Here is a 23,712-nt window from a genome sequence, read left to right as displayed (position 1 = left end):
CAAAGCAGTAATCAGAGCAAAGGGTGGCTATTTTGAAGAAACTAGAATATAAAACATGTTTTCAGTTATTTCACCTTTTTTCGTTAAGTACATAACTCCACATGTTCATTCATAGTTTTGATGCCTTCAGTGACAATCTACAATGTAAATAGTCATGAAAATAAAGAAAACGCATTGAATGAGGAGAAGGTGTGTCCAAACTTTTGGCCTGTACTGTACGTATTGAGGATATAGAGTGTGTTTTATTCGATTACTCAAACAAAATAATCAATAGATCATTAAAATAATCAATAGCTGCAGCCCTAGACAAAAGTTTTAATTAGAGGAAAGGTGAGGCTAGATGTTTATTTTTTCATTTCATTTGCCATGTATATGCATAGTTTTCCGCATGTAAATTATTCTTGATAAAATGTTCATATTTTTGGGTGTTAACTGGATTTGCTTTAAATGTATCCAGTTTTTGTACAATTCGATCTTTGTCAGACAGACCCCTCACAAAAAGTACTATATTGTGACCCAATGCAGAGAGCCAATGGTGTTAGCTTCGGGTGCCTTAAGGTACAATCCACAATAATGAACACCTATTATTGGTCTGCAAAATAATGATCCTTTAGCACAGTCTCTCCCTCCTGTTCTTTTCCATCCCTGGCAAAAAAAATGAGCCCTCTCGCCTAGAACCCAAACTTTTAGATGGCATCTGCCTTATTACAGTACGATGTTTTTAGGCACGTGCGGCCACATAGTGAAGCAGACAACCACTGTTCAGAGCCCGGGTGCATTTCTGCCTGTACTTGACAGTAATAGATTTCAATGAATGGTTCTAAAATGACACTGTTGACTTTTAAAAGCCAGCGGTTTTTTAGCTAGAATAAATGGCACAGGATCATTGCATTTTTTTTTACAGTTGTGCACCAAAATAATGTCATATAATAACAAGAAATACTAGAACTAATCCATTGTTAATATCAAAACAAAAACACTCTTTAGGGTTGAGAAGGGAATGGTGGAGGATTTGATTGTTAAAAATAAGACAGCTTTGGAACGTGTTTACAGTATGTGTACCACGGTAAACACACGGCAACGTCTAATCGCTCCCAACACACAAATGTTCCCAAAATACCCCCAAACAACTGCATGAGAGAAATGCTGCAACTTCACGTAACAAAAGGGATGCACGTCTTTAAAAATATGAGCTAATAATTAATTATTAGTAGGTTAAAATTACTAGTTATAATTAAAAGAGTAAAGTCATTTAAAAATGAACTCAGTATGTGTTTTGCTAGTGTCTACTTTAATGTCTGTGTGACAAAAACGAGTAAAACATCCACACTGTATTGGTTTCCCAATGTTAGTTGAATTCCTGCACTGTTTGTGTATGGGTAAGGTTACAGGGAACATTTAAAACATTGATAAAATCCCAAGTGGATTCAATGTTATTGGAACTGATCAATGCTGGCGCTGTCTAGCTCAATGGGTGTTGTTGGTTTACCAATTATAACGTGTACCGTTATCTGAAATATGTTTTATATTTGCGTTATTATTCGCTTGTTTCAACAATATTTGCCCTTACAGTGTCTGTTTGAGAACCCTCCAGAACAGTGGTTCTCAAACTTGTTTCACCAAGTACCACCTCAGAAAACACGTGGCTCTCAAAATACCATACATATGGGTTAGTAATTGCTATGAAGTGGAAACAGGGTAGGATTAATTAAGCTTTGCTTTTTCCTACTCCTTTTCATACATGTAAAGAAAAATGTAAATATGTAAAATGTATCATATTGCACCTGTATAGATGTTCGAAATAAACTTCAACGTACCAACCTAAATGACCAACATTAAAATAAAGCACTATAGTAGGCCTAAATATTCTATATTAAAAAGGCAGAGGTTTTATTTAACAAGTGTATTTAATATTTTGTCCACTGTAACATTACACACAGTTTGAACAGTAACACTGTGTTTGAATATTGCATTAAATGATTATTTGGCTTACCACCAGATGGAGCCCATGTACCACAGTTTGACATTAGCATAGTGAAGGTCTGTCAAAGTTCCGTTTTGTCCTGAACTTGCAGCATTTCTCCCTTGTTTTTATGATTTGTTTATGTTTGTGCCATTTTTCTCGTTGCATTTGATGCCCAGCAGTACCTCAATTTACGAGCTTTATTTCTTATCTCCTATTGAAATGAATTGAAATCAATTTAGTCGGTGCCAAAACAGCACAATTTGAACATGCAAGAAATATTGTCTAAAAACAATGCAACAGAATGTACTCTGAACAACTACGGTAGTTTTATAAAGTACTGTAAAAATAATGTACAGCATTTAGAGAGTGCACTTCTACATATCGCTTTACAGCTTCTCCACATTTTCATGGATAAACATTTGCCGTTTAGATATTATTCGAACATTCTTGGCTGGCGTTAGACTCACTCTGCTTCAATATGGTATGATACGCTCCAAATGCTTTGACAAGCTAGCTCCAAAATGGGTCATGTTTTTGACGATTTTTTTTTAAATTAATGAACATCACCCACTTCTTCTTCTCAGCGCCGTCCTTAACGCTCACTTTCAGTTATGTCGATCTCTAGCTATAAGCTAAATCTAGCTAGTAAGCCGCGGATGTTTTGGTCAGATCTAACAGGGTTCACTCCCAGAAGAACCCAAGACATTAAAACAACGTTGAGAACTTGTTGTATTAGGTCCTGACGTTGAGCAACTTGAAAATAACGTTGAAACAACGTGTTTTTTGACGACGTTTAATCAATGTTGGGTTCTGACTTTGGTTTGACCATTGAATCTTGGTCATTCTACAACACAAATACAACGTTCAAACAACAATGTTTGTTCAATGTCCGGTTGTGATGTTGATTTGACTAGTGAAATTCTGTCATTTCCCAACCAACAACGAGGATCCAACATTGGACATCAACGTTGTCTTAATTTACAAATACTATTAACGATATAACTATTTGGCAATGTTGTTTTAAAGTCAATTTTAAAAGACATGTATGTATAATTAATGTTGTATCTATGTCTTGTGCCTGCCGGGCTGCGGCATTTGCTACGCCAACTAATGGCGGGGATGTTGGTAACTCAAATTTTTGCTTGCAACTTAGAGCATAACAATTAGCCGGGAGACAGCTTTTAAGTTGAGGTACCACTGTGTAGGGCGGGGGTCAGCAACCCGCGGCTCTGGAGCTGCCCTAGTGGCTCCCTGGAGCATTTTTTAAAAAGTATTGAAAATGGAAAAGGATGGGGGGGAAAAATAATTTTTTTGTTTTAGTATGTTTTTTGTTTGAGGACAAACATGACACAAACCTTCCCAATGGTTAGAAAGCCCACTGTTTAATATGTTTGTGTGTATGCTATACTGATGAGACTATTTGGTGGACATCGTTTTGTCCTACTAATTTCGGTGGTTCTTGAACTCACCATAATGTGGACTGTGCCGCAACAATTTGTTTACATGTAAAATCTTCCACTCCATCTCATTTTGTCCACCAAAAGTTTTATACTGTGCGTGAATGCACAAAGGTGAGCTTTGTTGATGTTAATGACTTGTTGGAGTGCTAATCAGGCTATTTAGGCTAGCTGTATTTAATTTAATTTAATTTCCTTTACTTTTATCCTCTTTGTATATCATTTATATTTGCATGTCTCATGACACATTATCTGTATGTAACATTGGCTACATTTCAGATAGTTGTTTGTGTGCCATGTTGTTCCAGACCACGTCTACACCTTTGGCCATTAAAAGCCAGTCCTTTCCAGGAGTTATCTCACCTTCTGAGTAGCCTCTGATTTACTAATGGTTTCTAATGTAAAAATGTGCAGAATAAATATTACATTTCTACATTTCTGTCAACGAAAATTTGCGTCAGCCTGCGACACATAGTCATTTTGATAGTAGGCTATTATAGCTAATATAGACACTTACATCATGTGATGCCTTCATTATAAGACTTATGTAAGATATTACATTTTTTCCGGCTCCAGACATATTTGTTTTTTGTATTTTTGGTCCAATATGGCTCTTTCAACGCTTTGGGTTGCTGACCCCTGGTATAGGGGGTATGTAAGTGTGTTTGGTTTTGGATCAAATCTGCGTTTGGAACGTGCTGGCCACCGTACCCTATTTTTGTGCTCTTTCTGTTACATTCCACGCTTCTTCCATTGTGTTCTGCCATTATTACGCATGGCTCCGCCATGAGGGTAAGGCATGCCATAGCGCCTTGCCTCCGCCAGAGGGCAGTGTGCGCTAAAAACCTTTTTTTTTTTTTAATGAATAGGCGGAACTGATTGAAGGTCAGTGTGCTTGCGTCTCTCTTCTCCTCCACGCATGATGTGATTACCATTTAGGATTTTGGAACCAAAATAGAACAGCCAGGAGAGCTCACAGGAAGGGAAACCTCTCTCTCTCTTTCTCTTTCTCTCTCTCTCTCTCGATTTGCAACATTTGGGGTTATTTACATAAAAAATGGCAGTAAAGTTTGGGATGTGCGGGCGGGGAAAAAAAACCTGCATCCTTTTGATACCCTCCTCCAACATTCCCTTTAGGCGTCATACAATATGCCCTTCACAGGTATTCACAATACAGAATAATGCATTTCATAATGAAACATTCATGTTATCTACACACGCAGCCCCATGGGTTCATACTATTTTTCTCTTTGCGTGGTTTTTTTCTCCTCCAAAAATACATCATGACTGTGTTTGGATGGTAAGAGGGATGAGAAAGCCTTTTTTTTTTTCTTTTTTTTTCAGAACGCCGATTCATACTGCAGGAGTTCGTAGAGAAGCGGGCCGTCCCTGTACCTGATGCCCACGGCGTTTGGGCTGATGTACTGCAGCACGTTGATGGTCCTGCGCAGGCGTCGGTCCACAAAGTGCGCATCCCAGGCTGGGTAGCGCTTCCTGGGCATGTCTATCTTTATGAGGGGGCCTTCCGGTTGGATGGGCCTGCCGGATGAGTCCACGGGCTCCGTGGACCTCACCTGGAAAACAGGAAGGCAGGTGTCTGTGGCGGTTTCATCAGGCTCTGTGTACTCCCCCGCCAGCCCCCGTGTTGGAGTGGCCTGGGAGCCCCGTGGGCCGGGCGTGGTGGCCATGGGCTCAGCTTCGGGGGGTAACGGGAGGCCCCAGAGCAGTTCCGCACAACAGGAGCTGGCATAGACCCTCAGGCGGGGGCCCATAGGGTGCAGGACCCCGTAGTAGAGGACCATGCAGGCCACACCCGAGGCAAAGCACAGGAAGACGCTACAGAGGGCATAGGAGGCGTAGGCGTCAGTGGTGGCCGGGTCGCGGTACGCATACCACAGCGAGCTGAGGAGGGCGTTCTCTAGCAGCACCACGGCGTAGTAGGCCACCATGCGGTAGCGCGTCTGCCCCTCGCGCACGTTGAACCAGCAGAAGACGTAGACCACGCCCACCACCATGTTGAACAGCACCTCCTCCCACTTGGACATGCAGAAGTCGGTGCCGCCGTGGATGACCCAGAAAGCCATGGCGCACCAGTGGAGCACCACGAAAATGCCAAAGTAGATGTGGAAAACCGAGGCGAACAGGGCGAAGGAGAGCACCCGGGAGGAGATGGTGAAGAGGCGCCAGAAGAGGTGCACCAGAGCGCCGCGGTAGCTCATGCTCTTCTTGTCGTCTCGGGAGTCGCGCAGGAGCTTATGGTAGGACGATAGCACCCAGGACAGGGACAGGAGGGAGGACATGGCAGAAGAACCTGACAGACGTAGAGAAGATAGAATGGATGAAATGAATAAAAAGAGGGTGTGCAGTCTAGTCAGTCTCAGCATCATCAAGAGTAGTCAGTGTGCAGCTTGTATAGCAAATAAATACATCAGTACCTGCTTTTTTCAATGTCGTCAGTACCAAGTACTAACACTCTTTCAGTGTTGGTGATAGGAATTAGCAACATTTTTTTTACCCTTCGCGTTCATATGTGATGCATTTTTGTTGCATTTCGCTTGATTGTAAAATCGATCGAGAGGGGGTGTGACGTTCATATGTTGTCAATATTCAGTGTTTTATCGTTCATAGTTATTAATATTGTAAATCCTACATTCTTTATTTTCATGTACATTCTGGGTGACTCATTCAGTAAAAAAATTTAAAATTCCATTCCGTTTTTTAAGGCGGTCTTTCATAACGTTTTTAGCTTTCAATCAGACATTTGTTTTGTATTAATGTTCCTAAAAATAGATATACCGGCCCCCAGACACATTTTTTCTCTAAATTTGGCTCCCAGAATCAAAATAATTGCCCAGGCCTGCTATACACAAATAGTTAGCTTGTTACTAATTTACAATAATTTAGGCTCTGAAAGGATTATGAAATATATTTTTGTGTACACATTTAAGTGTATGCATGTTTGGACTATTCCACCAAATCAATGGCATTTGTGTCCCCTGGGAATAAAATGTATAAATGCATGATAAACTAAATGTAACATGTTTTTTGTTAAACACACTGTCCCACACACACTGTAAAAACTATTTCAGTGGTATTGTCCATTTTACTTTATTTTTAAAAGTATATTTATTCCAATAAATCAATTTATTTTTATTTTTATAGTTTTTGAGTTATCTATAAGTAAAAAGTGTGAATATTTTCGTAACTTAATGTTTTATGTGATAAAATTAATTTTATTGGACTTCCAACATAAATTGATTTAGCAAAACTCAGTTCAAAGGTTTATATCAGACCTAAAACGTCAGGACCTGCCCACCTGCATGCAGCTGTGGAAGAACAAGCCCAGACACGTCTCTTCACGGAGCCCGAGGAAAACACTTTACCGGACTCATCACTCATGTAAGTAACAATTTATATTGTTAAAAGTCAGTATTTGCCAGGATTGAAATGTATACATTTTCAAAAGCATGGCTCAACGTTATATTTAGTTTGCTACTTTTCCCGCCGACCGCCATTTCGAATTTGCTCTTACCTCCAACAGCTCATTAACTTCAACCAAACATTGTTATAGCTGTGCAGTTTATAATTAGCGTTTTATTTGCGTGGTAGTTTAATATTTTATTCTTCAGTTTATAAGCAGCCACATTAAAGCTGCTTCACTAGCTTGCATTAAAAGTTGCTAGCAGCTAGCTAGATAGCTCCCCTCAGACCTGCTGTCCATGCACACTCTTAGGCAAAACGCTACTCTTGTAAGAATAACACTCATTGTGTAAGTCTCAATCTCAACATTTCCCCCCCCAAAATCTCACCAGTAGTCACTATTTAAAGCAGGGGTCCCCAAACTACGGCCCGCGGGCCGGATCCGGCCCCCCAGCATCCAAAATCCGTCCCACAAATTTTTTTAATTTTTTTTTTTTTTTTTTTAATCTTTCCTTTCTAATCCATTTTCTACCACTTGTTACTCTTGGTGTCTCCTAGCCGCTCAGGCAAATCATATTGTCTAAAAATGAATTTTCCCATCGATAACGTGACAATGTTAAATGCTGATGAACATCAATGTTAATTGATGTTAAATGACAAAACGAATTATAAAGACAATGTATATATATATATATATATATATATATATATATATATATATATATATATATATATATATATATATATACATATATATATACATATATATATATATATATATATATATATATATATATATATATATATATATACATATATATATATATATACATATATATATATATACATATATATATGTATATATATACATATATATATATATACATACACATATATATACATACACATATATATATATATACATATATATATACATATATATATATATACATATATATATATATACATATATATATATATATATATACATATATATATATATACATATATATATATATATATATATATATATATATATATATATATATATATATACATATATATATATATATATATATATATATATATATATATATATATATATATATATATATATATAATATATATATATATATGTATATATATATATATATATATATATATATATATATATATATATATATATACACAGCCTGGCCCCCTGCCAATTTTTTTTAACCCAATACGGCCCCCGAGTCAAAAAGTTTGGGGACCCCTGATTTAAAGGGTCATTTTTCAAAATGTTCTTCCATGGGGGCATGCCCCCGGACCACCCTACTGTTGCTAGGTTACCAATTTAGACCACAGCGGCTACAAAAAAATTCAGAGGAAACACTGCAATTGAGTATATTAGGGTGTAAAAAAAACATATATAAAGGGCTCTCATCAGGCTTATATATCCAAGACGTTAGACATGAACCATAACTTGTCTTTTTTTTTCTCTCTCTCTACAATGACAGATGGGATGGCCCTGTAAATTGTGCAGCACTGTTGTGCCAACCAAGAGTGATTTTTTAAAGCATTACAGACTGCACTATGGTACCTTTGGACACAGCCATGCCTTCCCTTGCATTCATATAGGTTGCCCATGCTCTTTTAAATGCTGGAGTTCCCTTCGCTCTAATCTGTCAAGATACCACCCAGAAGTCAAATTCCTCAACTCACCTCAAGTAAGTCCTTCATTCACCTGCCCTCTGTGTAAAAGGACTGTGCCAGGAGCATCAATGATATGATGGCCAGAACGTATACAGTTGGAGAAGACAGGAAGTGGTTGCCAAGTCTCCTTCTGGGGTGGCAGAATTTAAGGAAAGATGGCCTGCCCTCTTCGAACCATTCCAGGTAAATGATTTATCATTCTATTTTTCCTGACCAAGTTACCATTGTGACTTGGACATGACATACTAGACTCACTTTTTGCCTGAAAATGTATACTAAAACCCTTAATATCAGTAACGGTCAACATTTGCTGTCTTACAGATTAATGAAGAGTTCCGAAAGTGCACTGCTGTTCCACTGGAATCAACATTTATGTCCCAGCTGGACAGGTACACTACAAAACTCCTGGAGCTCTTCAGTGCAAAACGTGGAGTGACTGGTCAGCGCATCAAGAACTTGTTGATGGAACTGATACAGGTGGGTTAAAAGTGGTTTAAAAGTTTACAACTGAATCTGTAATCATGCTCTAAGAACGATATCACAGATTTGGAGTAAGATTGCCAACAAAATTCATTTATTTATTATTCTTCTATTAACTCAAGGACCCAAGTGCCTCTGCAGTGATGAAGAGAGATGTGACTCTGAGATGCCTCATAGAGTACACGGGAGAGAGTGGACAGGAGCTAATCTCTGACTACTGTGTAAGTATTGTTTAAAAGCAGGTTTGGATCAGTCTGATGTACAAGCTTAAATTTGGTTTACTTATGTGAACTGACTGAACCAGCAGTTGTCAGGTGGAGGTCGAGCATGCAGCTAGTTGGCAGGAGCCCCAGGATAGCCAATTAGCATAGCACCACAGAGTGATGCCTTTCTGTCTTGTGTTTCTGTTTGCCCTAAAAAAAACAATGCAAACAAAAAATGCTCCCCTTAAACAAGCATTAAAACATTTTCTCTCTCTCTCTCTCTCTCTCTCTCTCTCTCTCTCTCTCTCTCTCTCTCTCTCTCTCTCTCTCTCTCTCTCTCTCTCTCTCTCTCTCTCTCTCTCTCTCTCTCTCTCTCTCTCTCTCTCTCTCTCTCTCTCTCTCTCTCTCTCTCTCTCTCTCTCTCTCTCTCTATATATATATATAACATATTACTGTTTGTTTGTTTGTTTTAATTTCTGGTGGTTCTACTCAGGTTTTTTATATGCAAATTAAAAATGCCAATAAAAAGCATGTGGCTGGAAATGCATCTATTGTACCAAGTTTAATGTACAAGATCTCAAATTAGAATTCAAAAGTTTTCAAAATGGTCTTCACAAAAGTAATCATTATCTGGATTAAATCACACAACTTATATTAAATATAAAATTAGATGTTTGTTTTTTTAAATTACTGTTTTTGTATCTCAAAGGGAACTGTAGAGACCACTGTTCATGAGGACCTGGAAATGAGGAATATGAGCATCTACATCTGTCGTGAGCCAAATGCAGTAGGAATCATCATTGAGGGAGTACCAGTCCTTACTCATCTTGGAAACCTAGCCAAAGCATGCTGCCTACTTCTGGGGTTGACGTATGCACTTAATCTTGAGTATCCATCCAAACTTTCCAAAACATTTGAGGTGTTTCAAAGACTTTTTGTGGGACTCGACACACTGCGCCCAAAACCAACCCCCAAATTCATGACTCTCAAAAACAAGCTTCTAGCTTAGGCAGTGAGCCATGACTGTCAGCTTGCACTTTTGAACAGCTATTTTCTTGTGTCTGCTTAAAATCATTATACATTGTTCATTGAGTGGAATTCTTCCGAATGTTGTCCTGTTCAGGTTTTATACAAATCTCCAGGTCATCGTTTCTGGTGTGTAAATTAAGTTTTTTAATGTTTTATACACACTAAATTGCCCCACTGTAAAGCTCCAGCTGGTCAGAAAGAGGGATCTGTGAGTTGTTTAAGTTAAAATGTTTCAAAATATACACACTGAAAGACACTATGGTGAAGGTGTTCTGCTTGTGAATTGTTACAGAAGTACAGATAATCTTAATGTTAAATTGTTTTAGCAAGAAACTGTACTGTGAAGGTTCTAAGTAAAACTTGAGATGCTGAGGTCATGCATTCTTTTATGCACTAAATAAGTGAAGCGAATTACATTTATAAAGCGCTTTTTCTCGAGTGACTCAAAGCGCTTTACATTGTGAAACCCAATACCTAAGTTACATTTTAAACCAGTGTGGGTGGCACTGGGAGCAGGTGGGTAATGTGTCTTGCCCAAGGACACAACGGCAGTGACTAGGATGGCAGAAGCGGGGATCGAACCTGCAACCCTCAAGTTGCTGGCACGGCCGCTCTACCAACCGAGTTATACCGTATACTGATGTTCTTGACTGTTAATACTCTCCAGCTTATTGACACGGTTTGGATATGGCTTGTGAAAATGTTTTAATAATATGTATACGGTTAAAAAAAGAAAACTACTGTGAAGGTGTTCTATACAGCACTTTAAAAAGTTGAGGTCATGCATTCTATGCACTAAATATGGATGTTGACTGTTCATACTGTCCAGCTCATTGCCACTGTTTTTATATGATAATGATTTAATAAAGGTTGGAATTTGATATGTCTTGATTTTTTTTATTATTATTCTAAGTAATTATTTTAAGCAGTTTCCATTTTCAAAACAAAGAAAGGGTAAGTTGGTCAAAATTAATAAAATTGAGTACACAAATTATTTTTTCATTTAAATGTTACTTACTTTAATTAAGTCTTGTGTGTTTAATATGCTGATGTTTTTTTACATTGATTTTACTCAATTTGTTGGCTTTTCGTGTAAACGCAACTTAATCTTTTTGCATTAATCGAAATGCATATTATTATGTTCTACTTACTCAAAATACCAATTAGTTGACTAAACTAACAAAAATTGCTTGGAAAATGTTGCCTTATTTTTATTGAGTTAGATCTAGGCAACAGTTTTTACCGTGCACGGGTCTGATTGCATATTTAGTAAATACGCTTTAAAAGAGTAGACAATTACCATTTGTTGCCTTTCCCCGCTTTCTAAAGTTATACTTTACCATGACATATCTTTTGAATCCTTCAGAAATATTATATTCTTTACCTATTTCTGTTAGTCCTAATATTATTGACTTTAAAAGAAATAAGTTAACATTTACTTTGATTAGGGTTTTCACTCAATCCTGTTACCTTAACACAGAGGTGTCAAAGTCCTTGAATGAATTACCTATGGCCCCCGGGATGATATTTGTTTAGTATTAGAACCGGCCCACAGGCCACAGCCGCCTGCTGCTGTTTTGCACGCACCAATACTCCATCAGTGTTGGCGCTAGGAATTTTCAAAATGGGGTTCAAGGGGCCCTATCAAGTCATAAAAATGGGGTCCCACAGTAAATTTTTGGGGTCCCACTTTTTTGTAACCGTTTTGAAAGAAAATGATAAATGTCTGCATTATCCTGTTATATCTCACATTCTATATTATGTTTTGGAAAAAGGTTGTCATAAACGTTACTAAATTCATTAAAGAAATAATACAGAAGAAAACACATTTTTATGCATATGTAAATGTGTTCAGTTATAAACATTCATTCACTTTCTTCTTTCCTTCATGGGTCTAAACTTTACAGTTGTCTGTATTTTTTCTATATTTTTATTGTAATATTTTCAAAATGTGTTTGTTCTATTTATGGCCAAAAATAAGACAAATAAAACAATTAAAAGTTATCTTGGCGTGGGGACGGCGTGGCGAAGTTGGTAGAGTGGCCGTGCCAGCAATCGGAGGGTTGCTGGTTACTGGGGTTCAATCCCCACCTTCTACCATCCTAGTCACGTCCGTTGTGTCCTTGGGCAAGACACTTCACCCTTGCTCCTGATGGGTGCTGGTAGCGCCTTGCATGGCAGCTCCCTCCATCAGTGTGTGAATGGGTGAATGTGGAAATACTGTCAAAGCGCTTTGAGTACCTTGAAGGTAGAAAAGCGCTATACAAGTATAACCCATTTATCATTTATCTTTATTTTTAGTTTTAATGCCATGATTTTAATAGTCCGGCCCGCGTGTGCACAGATTTTCCTGCATGCGGCTCCTGAGCTAAAATGAGTTTGACACCACTGGTCTACATCAACTTCAGATTTATCCATTAATTCTAAGTTTTTTATTTTTTTTATGTTGTTTGTTTGTTTTCTGCCCTTTTTTTCAAAGAAAACTATGTTTTTTTTATGGCAAACACACAAAATATGCAAAATCTTCCACACAAATGTTTTTTCAAAGTGGAATATTTGATGTGAAGTAATCGGAGCCTATAATTCATAATAACATTGATTTTAATTCAATATTATGTTTTGAGCAATGACAGTTTTAAAGAAAAAAAAACAGCTTTGTTTTATTAGTCAACATTGCAACTTTTTCTAAATTACATTTCACCTGTAAGCTTTTTTTTATTCCACTTTTGTTAGTTTTAATAGTATTTTTCGAATGTGCCGTGGGCCTTTAAAACATTAGCTACGAACCGCAAATGGCCTCGGGGCCACACTTTTGACACCCCTGCTACAGATAATAAAAAATTTAATCTGATAAGTCTATGGATAAAAAGCAGAGCCTGGCGACGCATGCGCATTTATCATAACGCACAGTCAGCATCTCTGCTTCAGTAAACAATTGATGGTGATGATGTCACTTGCGAACTTGTCAGCCACTTCTCCAAGAGACTCCTTTTGAACTCTCCTCGCACATTCACACTTCAAAAGGCACATATTTTCCCCGTTTGTTGACCTGCAAAGTATGTTTTTGGGGTGGAAGAGTCTGGTCGGGTGCTGGTTAGCTTGAAGCTAACAGCTAGCCTGTCTCCATCCTCGAACGATGTCAATGCAGCGGGAGATAAAAGTGAAGTTTCCATGGACTCACAAAGACTAAAACAAGTCATTTACTGGAGACATGGCACAGGATGAAGTTAAAAAGGTTGACTTTACACTCATCTTAGTGTTTACCATGAAGTCTTTCTTTTGACAGCCCCTCGCGGTAAGTTGTCCGAGTGCAAACTGAGGCAGTATTTGTCATTAATAAAACTTTGGGCGAATCAAAATTTAAGAAATTGTACTGGAAAGTTCATTACTTTGAAGTCGACCAATGAAAACGCAATAAACGGGGATGGAAATTTGACCCGGCAATATAAACAAAACACCGGCGGAAAGCGATAATCGATTTAAAAAAAACACGCAAACAGTGTTTTGACCCCGAGAAAGCAGGGTCGGTAAAAAATACAATAAATCTGCGTCCCTAGGACGCGCGGACTTCCGGAAATGCGTGTCCTTTCTGATTTCTATGCGTAAAAAGACACAAAAAGTGCGTCAACGCCAACAGTGCTCTTTCTTTGGCGAGAGTGTCGATTCTCTATCTGTGAGCACTGAGGCAGCGCCAACTTAAAGGCCTACTGAAACCCACTACTACCGACCACGCAGTCTGATAGTTTATATATCAATGATGAAATCTTAACATTATAACACATGCCAATACGGCCGGGTTAACTTATAAAGTGACATTTTAAATTTTCCGCTAAACTTCCGGTTCGAAACGCCTCTGAGGATGACGTATGCGCGTGACGTAGACCGGGGAACACGGGTATGCCTTCCACATTGAAGCCAATACGAAAAAGCTCTGTTTTCATTTCATAATTCCACAGTATTCTGGACATCTGTGTTCGTGAATCTGTTCCAATCATGTTCATTGCATTATGGAGAAGGAAGCTGAGCAAGCAAAGAAGAAAGTTGTCGGTGCGAAATGGACGTATTTTTCGAACGTAGTCAGCAACAACAGTACACAGCCGGCGCTTCTTTGTTTACATTCCCGAAAGATGCAGTCAAGATGGAAGAACTCGGATAACAGAGACTCTAACCAGGAGGACTTTTGACTTCTATACACAGACGCCTGTAGAGAACTGGGACAACACAGACTCTTACCAGGATTACTTTGATTTGGATGACAAAGACGCAGACGTGCTACTGTGAGTATGCAGCTTTGGCTTCTAAACATTTGATCGCTTGACCGTATGTGCGCAACTTTTATTTGCGTATGTACGTAACTTTTTTAAAATATATAAGCTTTATGAACCTTGGGTTAGGTGAACGGTCTTTTGGGCTGAGTGATTGTGTGTGTTGATCAGGTGTTTGAATTGTATTGGCGTGTTCTATGGAGCTAGGAGCTAGCAGAGGAGCTAGGAGCTAGCGTAACAAACACGCAGGTGTTTTTATGCAGGATTAATTTGTGGCATATTAAATATAAGCCTGGTTGTGTTGTGGCTAATAGAGTATATATATGTCTTGTGTTTATTTACTGTTGTAGTCATTCCCAGCTGAATATCAGGTCACCCCCGGCTCTCACAGCATCTTCCCTATCTGAATAGCTTCAACTCCCCACTAGTCCTTCACTTGCACTTTACTCATCCACAAATCTTTCATCCTCGCTCAAATTAATGGGGAAATTGTCGCTTTCTCGGTCCGAATCTCTCTCACTTCATGCGGCCATCATTGTAAACAATAGGGAACTTTGCATATATGTTCAACTGACTACGTCACGCTACTTCCGGTAGGGGCAAGCCTTTTTTTTTAATCAGATACCAAAAGTTGCAATCTTTATCGTCGTTGTTCTATACTAAATCCTTTCAGCAAAAATATGGCAATATCGCGAAATGATCAAGTATGACACATAGAATAGATCTGCTATCCCCGTTTAAATAAAAAAAAATCATTTCAGTAGGCCTTTAAAAAAAGAGCACATTTTTCCATAAATGTACTTATTCATGGAAGCCTGTCACAAATTTAGCACTTGTAGTTTACCCTAGCTCATTAACAAATGATAATGGACATGTGGCAGTGTAGCGTACCTGAAGTGTGGCGTAACTCTGCTTCACAACCCGCCTCATGTCAAGCGGAAATGATCTGTGATGCACTTTAGTCACTATGTCGCTATCTTTCGCCAGCAGAGGTACTATTATTAAAAAGTAAAATCCGGTAATAAAATACAAGCAGTCACAAAAGTAATTACGTCGTGAGTGAGAGCAGAGATCCGCCACCACAAGCCCACAGCGTACAGACTCAACGTTTTTATCACTTGCAGGGAAACACAGATTAGAGACTTTTCTGTGGTTTGGCAAGACTTTGAACACTACTGCTTTACTTATTTCTCCAGGAAGAAACATTTGGTAAATGTTGAAAAATAAAATGAACAAAATAAACTGGGAAAATGCAAAAAGACAGCAAAAAGGCATAACTTAATGAGAAAAGGCTGAAATGTTGATACTAATAAATATAAACACAAAGATTTGTCTCTAAATATAAGTTGTATCTTTCTTATTAGCCTATGTCATTACAAACAACATGATGATGTCACTCTACCAACATATTGAAAGAATATTAGAAAGTATATTTAGCATTTTAAATATTTGAAGGCTCCACAACCACTGCTTTTCTTTTTGTGTGAATGTCCAAGCATCCACACATATAAGATTCTACACCAAAAAAATAATCTATTTATTATTATTTCGCTGCAAAATTTTCATCCGATTGGAACCGTTGAAGTATAACAATGTTTGGATTGACCGGAAATCGCAAGCTCCACACAAAATCCCGAATTACCCAGAATTCCCGGTTTTCTGGGACATTTTGCCTAATGAAAATGAACGAGACAATTTTCAAACATGCACAACTCCCACATATCTCACCCCATTCAAACCGTTCCGCCATCCACACACTCCACTCACTTTAAACAATCACGCCATTTACAAGTTAAAAAAAATTCCCGGAATCCTGGTTTTCCAGAGCCCTATTTACACCTCTTCCTGGAAAGTTTTCACAGTCCACATTTTTCAACCGTTTTTGACCATTATACCTTTAAAACATGCCTCTTAGTTTGGACAACAAATCCCCCCAAATTCAAACTGTTGCTACATCAACATTTTTCAACTGATTCCAAAAATTCGAACACCAACCCATTCATATCATTTAGGACAATTGTGCTACTATCAATATTTACAAAGATTCCCGGTTTTCCCGAAATTTCCAGGAAATTCCCAAATGAATGGACATATTCATCGTTGTACAATGTAGTTCTAAATTCTCCAAATTTTGCACCATTTATGAACGCTTACCCACACTACTCTTCCAATATATCGAACGCAAAACATGTTTTCCCTTTCCCAAAATTCCCAGTTTTCCTGGAATTATTTCCCCGTTGACAATGAATGGGCATTATACAATCTATTGCATATCCCACATTTCTCATCCGATTCGAACCGTTCCACCATCCACACACTCCACTCACCTTAAACAATCAAGCCATTTACGCGTTCAAAAAAATTCCAGGAATTCTGGGAATTTTCCCGAAATTTCCAGGAAATTCCCACATGAATGGACATATTCATAGTTCTACAATGTACTTCTAAATTCTCGAAATGTTGCGCAATTTATAAACGTGATTCCGACCTTTCAACCATCCACCCACACTACTCTTCCAATATATCGACCGCAAAATATGTTTTCCCTTTCCCAAAATTCCCAGTTTTCCCGGAATTACCAGGAATTTCCCCCCGGAATTTCAAATTCTAGTTAGAATGTAAAATAGTTGTGTATTGTTGGTAATTATGAACATATTTATGAGCACAATAGCAATTGTTTTGAGGTATTCAGAGGCTATAGATCACTGCTTGTTTTACCTGGATCTTAAATGATGATCTTAAGGATCTAAAATACTTGACACTTCGAAACACTTTTAAATGATGTACTGAATTTAAATGAACAAGTGTTCACTTTTTATTTTATCATGGTATCGAATAAGTATCGTGGAAAAACACAGGTGTCCTTATCGACTACTGAAAATCTAGCCCTAGCCATGTAGCAATGTAGATTTTGCTCCTGACACACAGCCGTTATTATATAGCTGACAACACAAGTGAGTAACAAGATCATTAATGGTGGTGGGGGTCATGTTCTATCTAGGTGACAGCATGAGTGCTAGGGGGAGAAACGATTCTGAGGGTGAAACATAAATTCTGATTCTCCGTACTGTGACATTCTGAAGCACAAACTGAGCAGCATGGTGTTTTTCCAACATGATAACGAGTCCAAACACCAGAGGTGGGTAGAGGAGCCAGAAATTGTACTCAAGTAAGAGTACTGTTACTTTAGATATTTATTACTCAAGTAAAAGTAAGGAGTAGTCACCCAAATATTTACTTGAGTAAAAGTAAAAAGTATGTTGTGAAAAAACTTCTCAAGTACTGAGTAACCGATGAGTAACCTGTTCGTTTAATGATGACGGCAACAAATAATGCACAAAAACATAAAAATAGCAATGAGCAAATTCAGAGCCAGGAATATCTCTTAAGCAACTAAAACTTAGACTTAGACTTCCTTTTTATTCTCATTCAAATTTGAACTTTACAGTACAAATAAGAACAAAATTTTGTCGCATTAGCTCATGGTAGTGCAGGATAAAAAAGCAATAAGGTGCAGATGTAAATAAATAAATAGGTTACTGTACAGATAAATATATTGCACTTTTTCATATGCATCCGCGTTTATGGATGTATGTTATATTGTCTTTTTTATTCCAGCGAGTTAATCCATTTTGGGGGGAATTGAGGGGACTATTATTATGCATTCAAGAGCAAACAATAATATATATTAAATAATAATACATTAACATAAAAAAAATTAAGGCAAATTGAGCCACAATAACTTAACATCATCATAGGTTCAGTAGGCCGAGATTACAAAGGAAAATAAAAAGTTAGCCTTTACGCAAACCATAAACTGATAGGTGTGGGCGGCATCTGGGACCACACTCATTGGTGTTTCTATGAATGCGAGTGTGTGTGTGTGTGTGTGTGTGTGTGTGTGTGTGTGTGTGTGTGTGTGTGTGTCTATGAGGCTGCAGTGCGTTAATAAATGTCCCCACACGATGTACATTTGACAGTGATTCATAGCAGGGAAGCTAACATCAGCCTACGGTGACAGCCAAAATATCTACTAACGTTACTTACCGCGACGTGCTGTGGCTCTGTTTGATTGGTGAAACGGAGTCAAACGTCACCAGTGACTGCATTTGATTGGTGAAACGCAGGCATGCGATAGAATAGATCCTACTTTGAAAGTCTGTCTGACAAACCAAAACAAACAAAGCGTGCATTAACAGATCGCTAAAAATCAGTAGCGAGTAGCGAGCTGAATGTAGATAAATGGAGCGGAGTAAAAGTAGCGTTTCTTCTCTATAAATATACTCAAGTAAAAGTAAAAGTATGTTGCATTAAAACTACTCTTAGAAGTACAATTTATCCCAAAAGTTACTCAAGTAGATGTAACAGAGTAAATGTAGCGCGTTACTACCCACCTCTGCCAAACACACCACGGGTGTTTTTAATAGCCGCCATGCTCAATGTGAGCGGTACTCACCTGTGTTGCCACTTATTTAGACAATAATGGCTGTGTGTGGATATCTAATCTATACGGCAATACAAGCTGCATACTGACTTCTCTAAATTAAATAGAAAACAAATATGCACCACATCCATCTTTCACATGCAAAAGCAGCAGGTAACATCTTAATAGATAGATAGATAGTACTTTATTGATAATAGCGGACAGAAAGGAGATATGGCTTGTTGTGATTGGATAGCCTTCCTTGGGGAGGGGGGGGGGGGTCTGTATTGCACACTAGAAGCACAGAAGTAAGAGCGATGATCGTTTGAAATTGGATCTTACAGCGTCCATTGTAACAATAGTTGATCAGGTGGCAAGAAAGAAAGAGAAAGAGGGTCCCACCTTGTCACTGAGGGACAAATACATAAAAAGTGAGAGATGCGGGGAGACTCGGATACATTCTGTGCATTAAAGACGCTAAAAGCAATCCAATGCAGGTCAATTCATTGGCCGTTTCCATTGAGTCAGTGCAATTTGTGCCCCCAGGAAATAGAATGTATAAATGCACAGTAAAAGCAACCGTAAAATCATATTTTTTTTATTAAGCCAACTATCCCGCATCTTCACCTGATTGCATTTTTGATGAATACATTTGAAAATATAAATTTAAACTACCTTGAAGACTGAAAAAAATGTGTTTTGTTGTCTGACCCCCCCTCTTCCTAATATTGGGTGTTAACATGAAATATGATCATTTAAATCAGGGGTGCCAAACTCATTTTAGATCGGGGGCCACATGGAGAAATATTTACTCCCAAGTGGGCCAGACTGGTAAAACCATGGCACGGTAACTTAAAAATAAAGACAACTTCAGATTGTTTTCTTTGTCTAAAAATAGAACAAGCACATTCTGAAAATGTACAAAATCATAATGTCGTTTTTTTACACTTACATGTTGCGTGCGGTTAATAGTATTCTATCTTTTTTTCCCGTTGTTTATACTTTCTGAATAAATTATGTGATAATGTTAATCAGTCAACTCATTGGTGTTAATTTTTAATCTATCAAGATGAAAAAATAATATCAAAATCAAATTACAGGATGTTATTTATGTAGTTTGCCCATTTTCCTCGACATCATGTGGTTTATTTTTTTGTACATATGTAGCATCATCTACAAAGATACAAAAAATTGCAATTGCGACATCTGGTGGACAAATTTAGAACAGCTGTTTCTTTTATTCCAAAATTTCGGCTAATTTTTATACTTAGCAAACTCATCCCGCGGGCCAAATAAAACCTGTTCGCGGGCCTGATCCGTATGTTTGACACCCCTGATTTAAATAATTCAGAAATGTATATTTCACATATTTGTGTATCCCAACCAACTAAAAAAAAGAAGTAACCACGTTTAACACGCTGCGGGTAATACGACTCAAAAAAACGTGCATATAGGGGTTTGTGGGGTGATAAACATAAAGGTATGACTTCAAGTTAGTAGAAATTAGGGGTGATCAAGGGTGATGGGTCAAATGCAGGGAATAATTTCACCACACCTACTGTGTGTGTGACAATCATTGGTACTTTAACTTTAACATTGTTAACGAGAAGGTGCTGGTGCAAAAACTCAATTGCAATTCTGTGGTGCAACTGTTATTTTACTAACATACTTTTATTTTGAAGGGCGACATTATGTGTTACGCCAATTGTTACTGAGTGAACCGGAAGCTGAAAATATTTTTGCTTCTCTCTCCCATGAAAATGTATTTACGGGAAAACAAACAGAACCGGAAGAGGAGCAAAATACGGGAGTTGACAGGTGTGACTTACACTGCAGCCACTCGACCTGGTTGCTCTGGATCATGATGCACAACTGCAGCACCAGCTGAGGCGCGCTCTCCAGGAAGGTCTCCAGCAGTCGCAGCATGTTGACGTCAGCGTACTCGTACATCATGGCGCAGTAAAAGCGCCGCTGGTTCTCCTTCTGCCGGTGGCTTTGGATGCCCAGGTACATGGTGCGGATGTACCTGCGGACAGAGACACTAAGTATTACAATTTAGAGAGATGGAGATTAATTTTATCCAGGAGGAGACCGCGGAGGACAACGATTTTTAGCCATGCAGCCTCAAACGTAACGATGAAGTGGTGGTGGTCTTCCATAGGGCAGCGGGAGTTGAGAAGCATAATGGGGTTAGTGTCGCTAGGAATCTTTGTAGCTGTGAGAGGCAATGTATGTTGAGGTAAATGCTGGTATTTTCTGACATTTTCACTCAGACTGGTAAATGTCACATGGAAAAAGTTCACATCCACCACCTGCCCCTACTCCTGTTCCTAATGACACAACACAGACCTTACATTAGTCTCCGCCCACTGAGTTCTATTAGACCAGGCCTGGGCAATTATTTTGACTCAGGGGGACAAATTTTGAGAAAAAAAAGTGTCTAGGGCCGGTATATCTATCTATCTATCTATCTATATACACTACCGTTCAAAAGTTTGGGGTCACCCAAACAATTTTGTGGAATAGCCTTCATTTCTAAGAATAAGAATAGACTGTCGAGTTTCAGATGAAAGTTCTCTTTTTCTGGCCATTTTGAGCGTTTAATTGACCCCACAAATGTGATGCTCCAGAAACTCAATCTGCTCAAAGGAAGGTCAGTTTTGTAGCTTCTGTAACGAGTTAAACTGTTTTCAGATGTGTGAACATGATTGCACAAGGGTTTTCTAATCATCAATTAGCCTTCTGAGCCAATGAGCAAACACATTGTACCATTAGAACACTGGAGTGATAGTTGCTGGAAATGGGCCTCTATACACCTATGTAGATATTGCACCAAAAAACAGACATTTACAGCTAGAATAGTAATTTACCACATTAGCAATGTATAGAGTGTATTTCTTTAAAGTTAAGACTAGTTTAAAGTTATCTTCATTGAAAAGTACAGTGCTTTTCCTTCAAAAATAAGGACATTTCAATGTGACCCCAAACTTTTGAACGGTAGTGTATATATATATATATATATATATATATATATATATATATATATATATATATATAATGTAAGTATTAATGTATACACATACATATAAACTGTGAAAATGTGCTGTACAGTATGTGTGTTTGGGTCCTATTTTTAGGAACACTAATACAAAAACTCACAATAATGTCTGATTGAATGCAAAAACATTATGACAGAGCGCCTTAAAAAACGTAAAGGAATTTAAAATTTTTGTACTGAATGAAATACCCAGAATGTACATGAAAATAAAGAATGTGGTATTTACAATATCAACTATGAACGATAAAACACTGAATATTGACATCATAGGAATGTCACACCCCCTCTGGATCGTCATATTTTACAATCAAGCGAAATGCAACAAACACGGCGAAATATGAACGCGAAGAGTAAAAAAAACCCACCTACAATCTGATACATCTGATATATCACCAAGCTTTAGACCTTTGTTGTAAAAATCTCCTTCCGGGTCTGTTCCACACTGCATGTTGCCTCGTCTGAGCTGCTGTGACTTAGATTACCATAGTAACTAATTAGATTATTATAGTAACTAATTAGATTACCATAGTAACTAGTATATCATGCAAAAGCGCAGATTCCAACCATTAAAATACTTTGTATAGTTCAAGACTGGAAAACATCACTGCACATCATAATGGCAGCTACAGTTTCTATCTTAAAGATCTAAAAAATTATTTAGGAATGTACGGCGGGCCAGATTGAATAGCTTAACGGGCCGCATTAATTTAATTAATTTGCCCAGGTCTGCATTAGCTTCTGTGTGTGTTGAATGTAACGCCACAAAATCCAGGCTAAATGTAATGCTATGTAGCGTTAGCATAGACTCAGACATTTTTTTAACTTTAATTCTTATGCTTCAATTACTGGCGATACAGGTTAGTAATAACAGGAAAAAGTAATTCACTTTTATAAAAAACCCCCTATCCTTTAAAGCAGGGATGTCAAACTGGTTTTCATTGAGGGCCACATGGCAGTTTTGTCTGCCATCAGAGGGCCGTTTGTAACAGCGAATAATGTATGAATTTGCCTCTGAATTTCATTATTAATTATATAAATTGTAGACTGTCGATTTTACAGTAAAAACTTTACAATTCCAAAATTTTACTGTAAAATAGTGTTTTTAATTGTTTGTTTTTTTACAACATTGTACAGTAAATGGAAAAACAGTACCACTATTTTGGGGGGGGGGGTTAAAAGCTGGCAGAATTTAACTATTACATTTACATTGGTTTTTACAACATTATATTGTTAATGTAAAAACAGTACAAGTTATTTTTTTGTTCTGGCAACTTAGCTGCCAGTTTTTCTACCGTAAAAACAAATGTACCGTCTTTCCATTTACAGTAATACACCGTTAAAAACAACAACCGTAAATTTTACAGTCAAAGACTGGCAGATCAGTTAACAGAATTTTAACGCAAAAAACAGTAGTAGTTTTTTTTTTCAATTTACAGTAGCATGCTGTAAAGGACAATGTAAAATGTATTGTCATTTTTATTAATTTAATGGGTAGTTTGCTGTAAAGTTAAGTATCTTTATTTAGACAAAAGCATGTTTGGAAAGTATGATAATATATTGTAATATTTGTTGCAATATTGGATAGTATTAAAGTTGAAAAGGTATGCAATTTCAAGCAGTACAAATATTTTTTCTGTCAAATTGAAAAAAAATGCATTACATTTAGTGAGAAAATATTAAGTACTTTATTGCCACATATAATTTACAGGTGTTTGC

General features: G+C 37.7%; 1 protein-coding gene across 1 annotated transcript in view; it reads right to left on the bottom strand.

Annotated features, from left to right (window-relative positions):
* Positions 1-522: 522 nt before the first annotated feature.
* The window catches only part of xkr6b (XK, Kell blood group complex subunit-related family, member 6b), a 168,922-nt gene continuing 145,732 nt past the window's right edge, over positions 523-23,712 (bottom strand). Inside the window, exons 2-3 of the mRNA XM_062044668.1 lie at positions 20,768-20,964; positions 523-5,734 (exon numbers count right to left, since the gene is read on the bottom strand). Coding sequence (XP_061900652.1) covers positions 4,764-5,734; positions 20,768-20,964 — 1,168 coding nt within the window. The 3' untranslated portion in view covers positions 523-4,763. The remainder of the gene's footprint in view (positions 5,735-20,767; positions 20,965-23,712) is intronic.

This window comes from Entelurus aequoreus, linkage group LG04 (genome assembly GCF_033978785.1).
Source record: "Entelurus aequoreus isolate RoL-2023_Sb linkage group LG04, RoL_Eaeq_v1.1, whole genome shotgun sequence".
NCBI classification, from domain to species: Eukaryota; Metazoa; Chordata; class Actinopteri; order Syngnathiformes; family Syngnathidae; genus Entelurus; species Entelurus aequoreus.
Note: the sequence above shows the minus strand (reverse complement) of the source record. Positions and strands in the feature narration are given on the sequence as shown.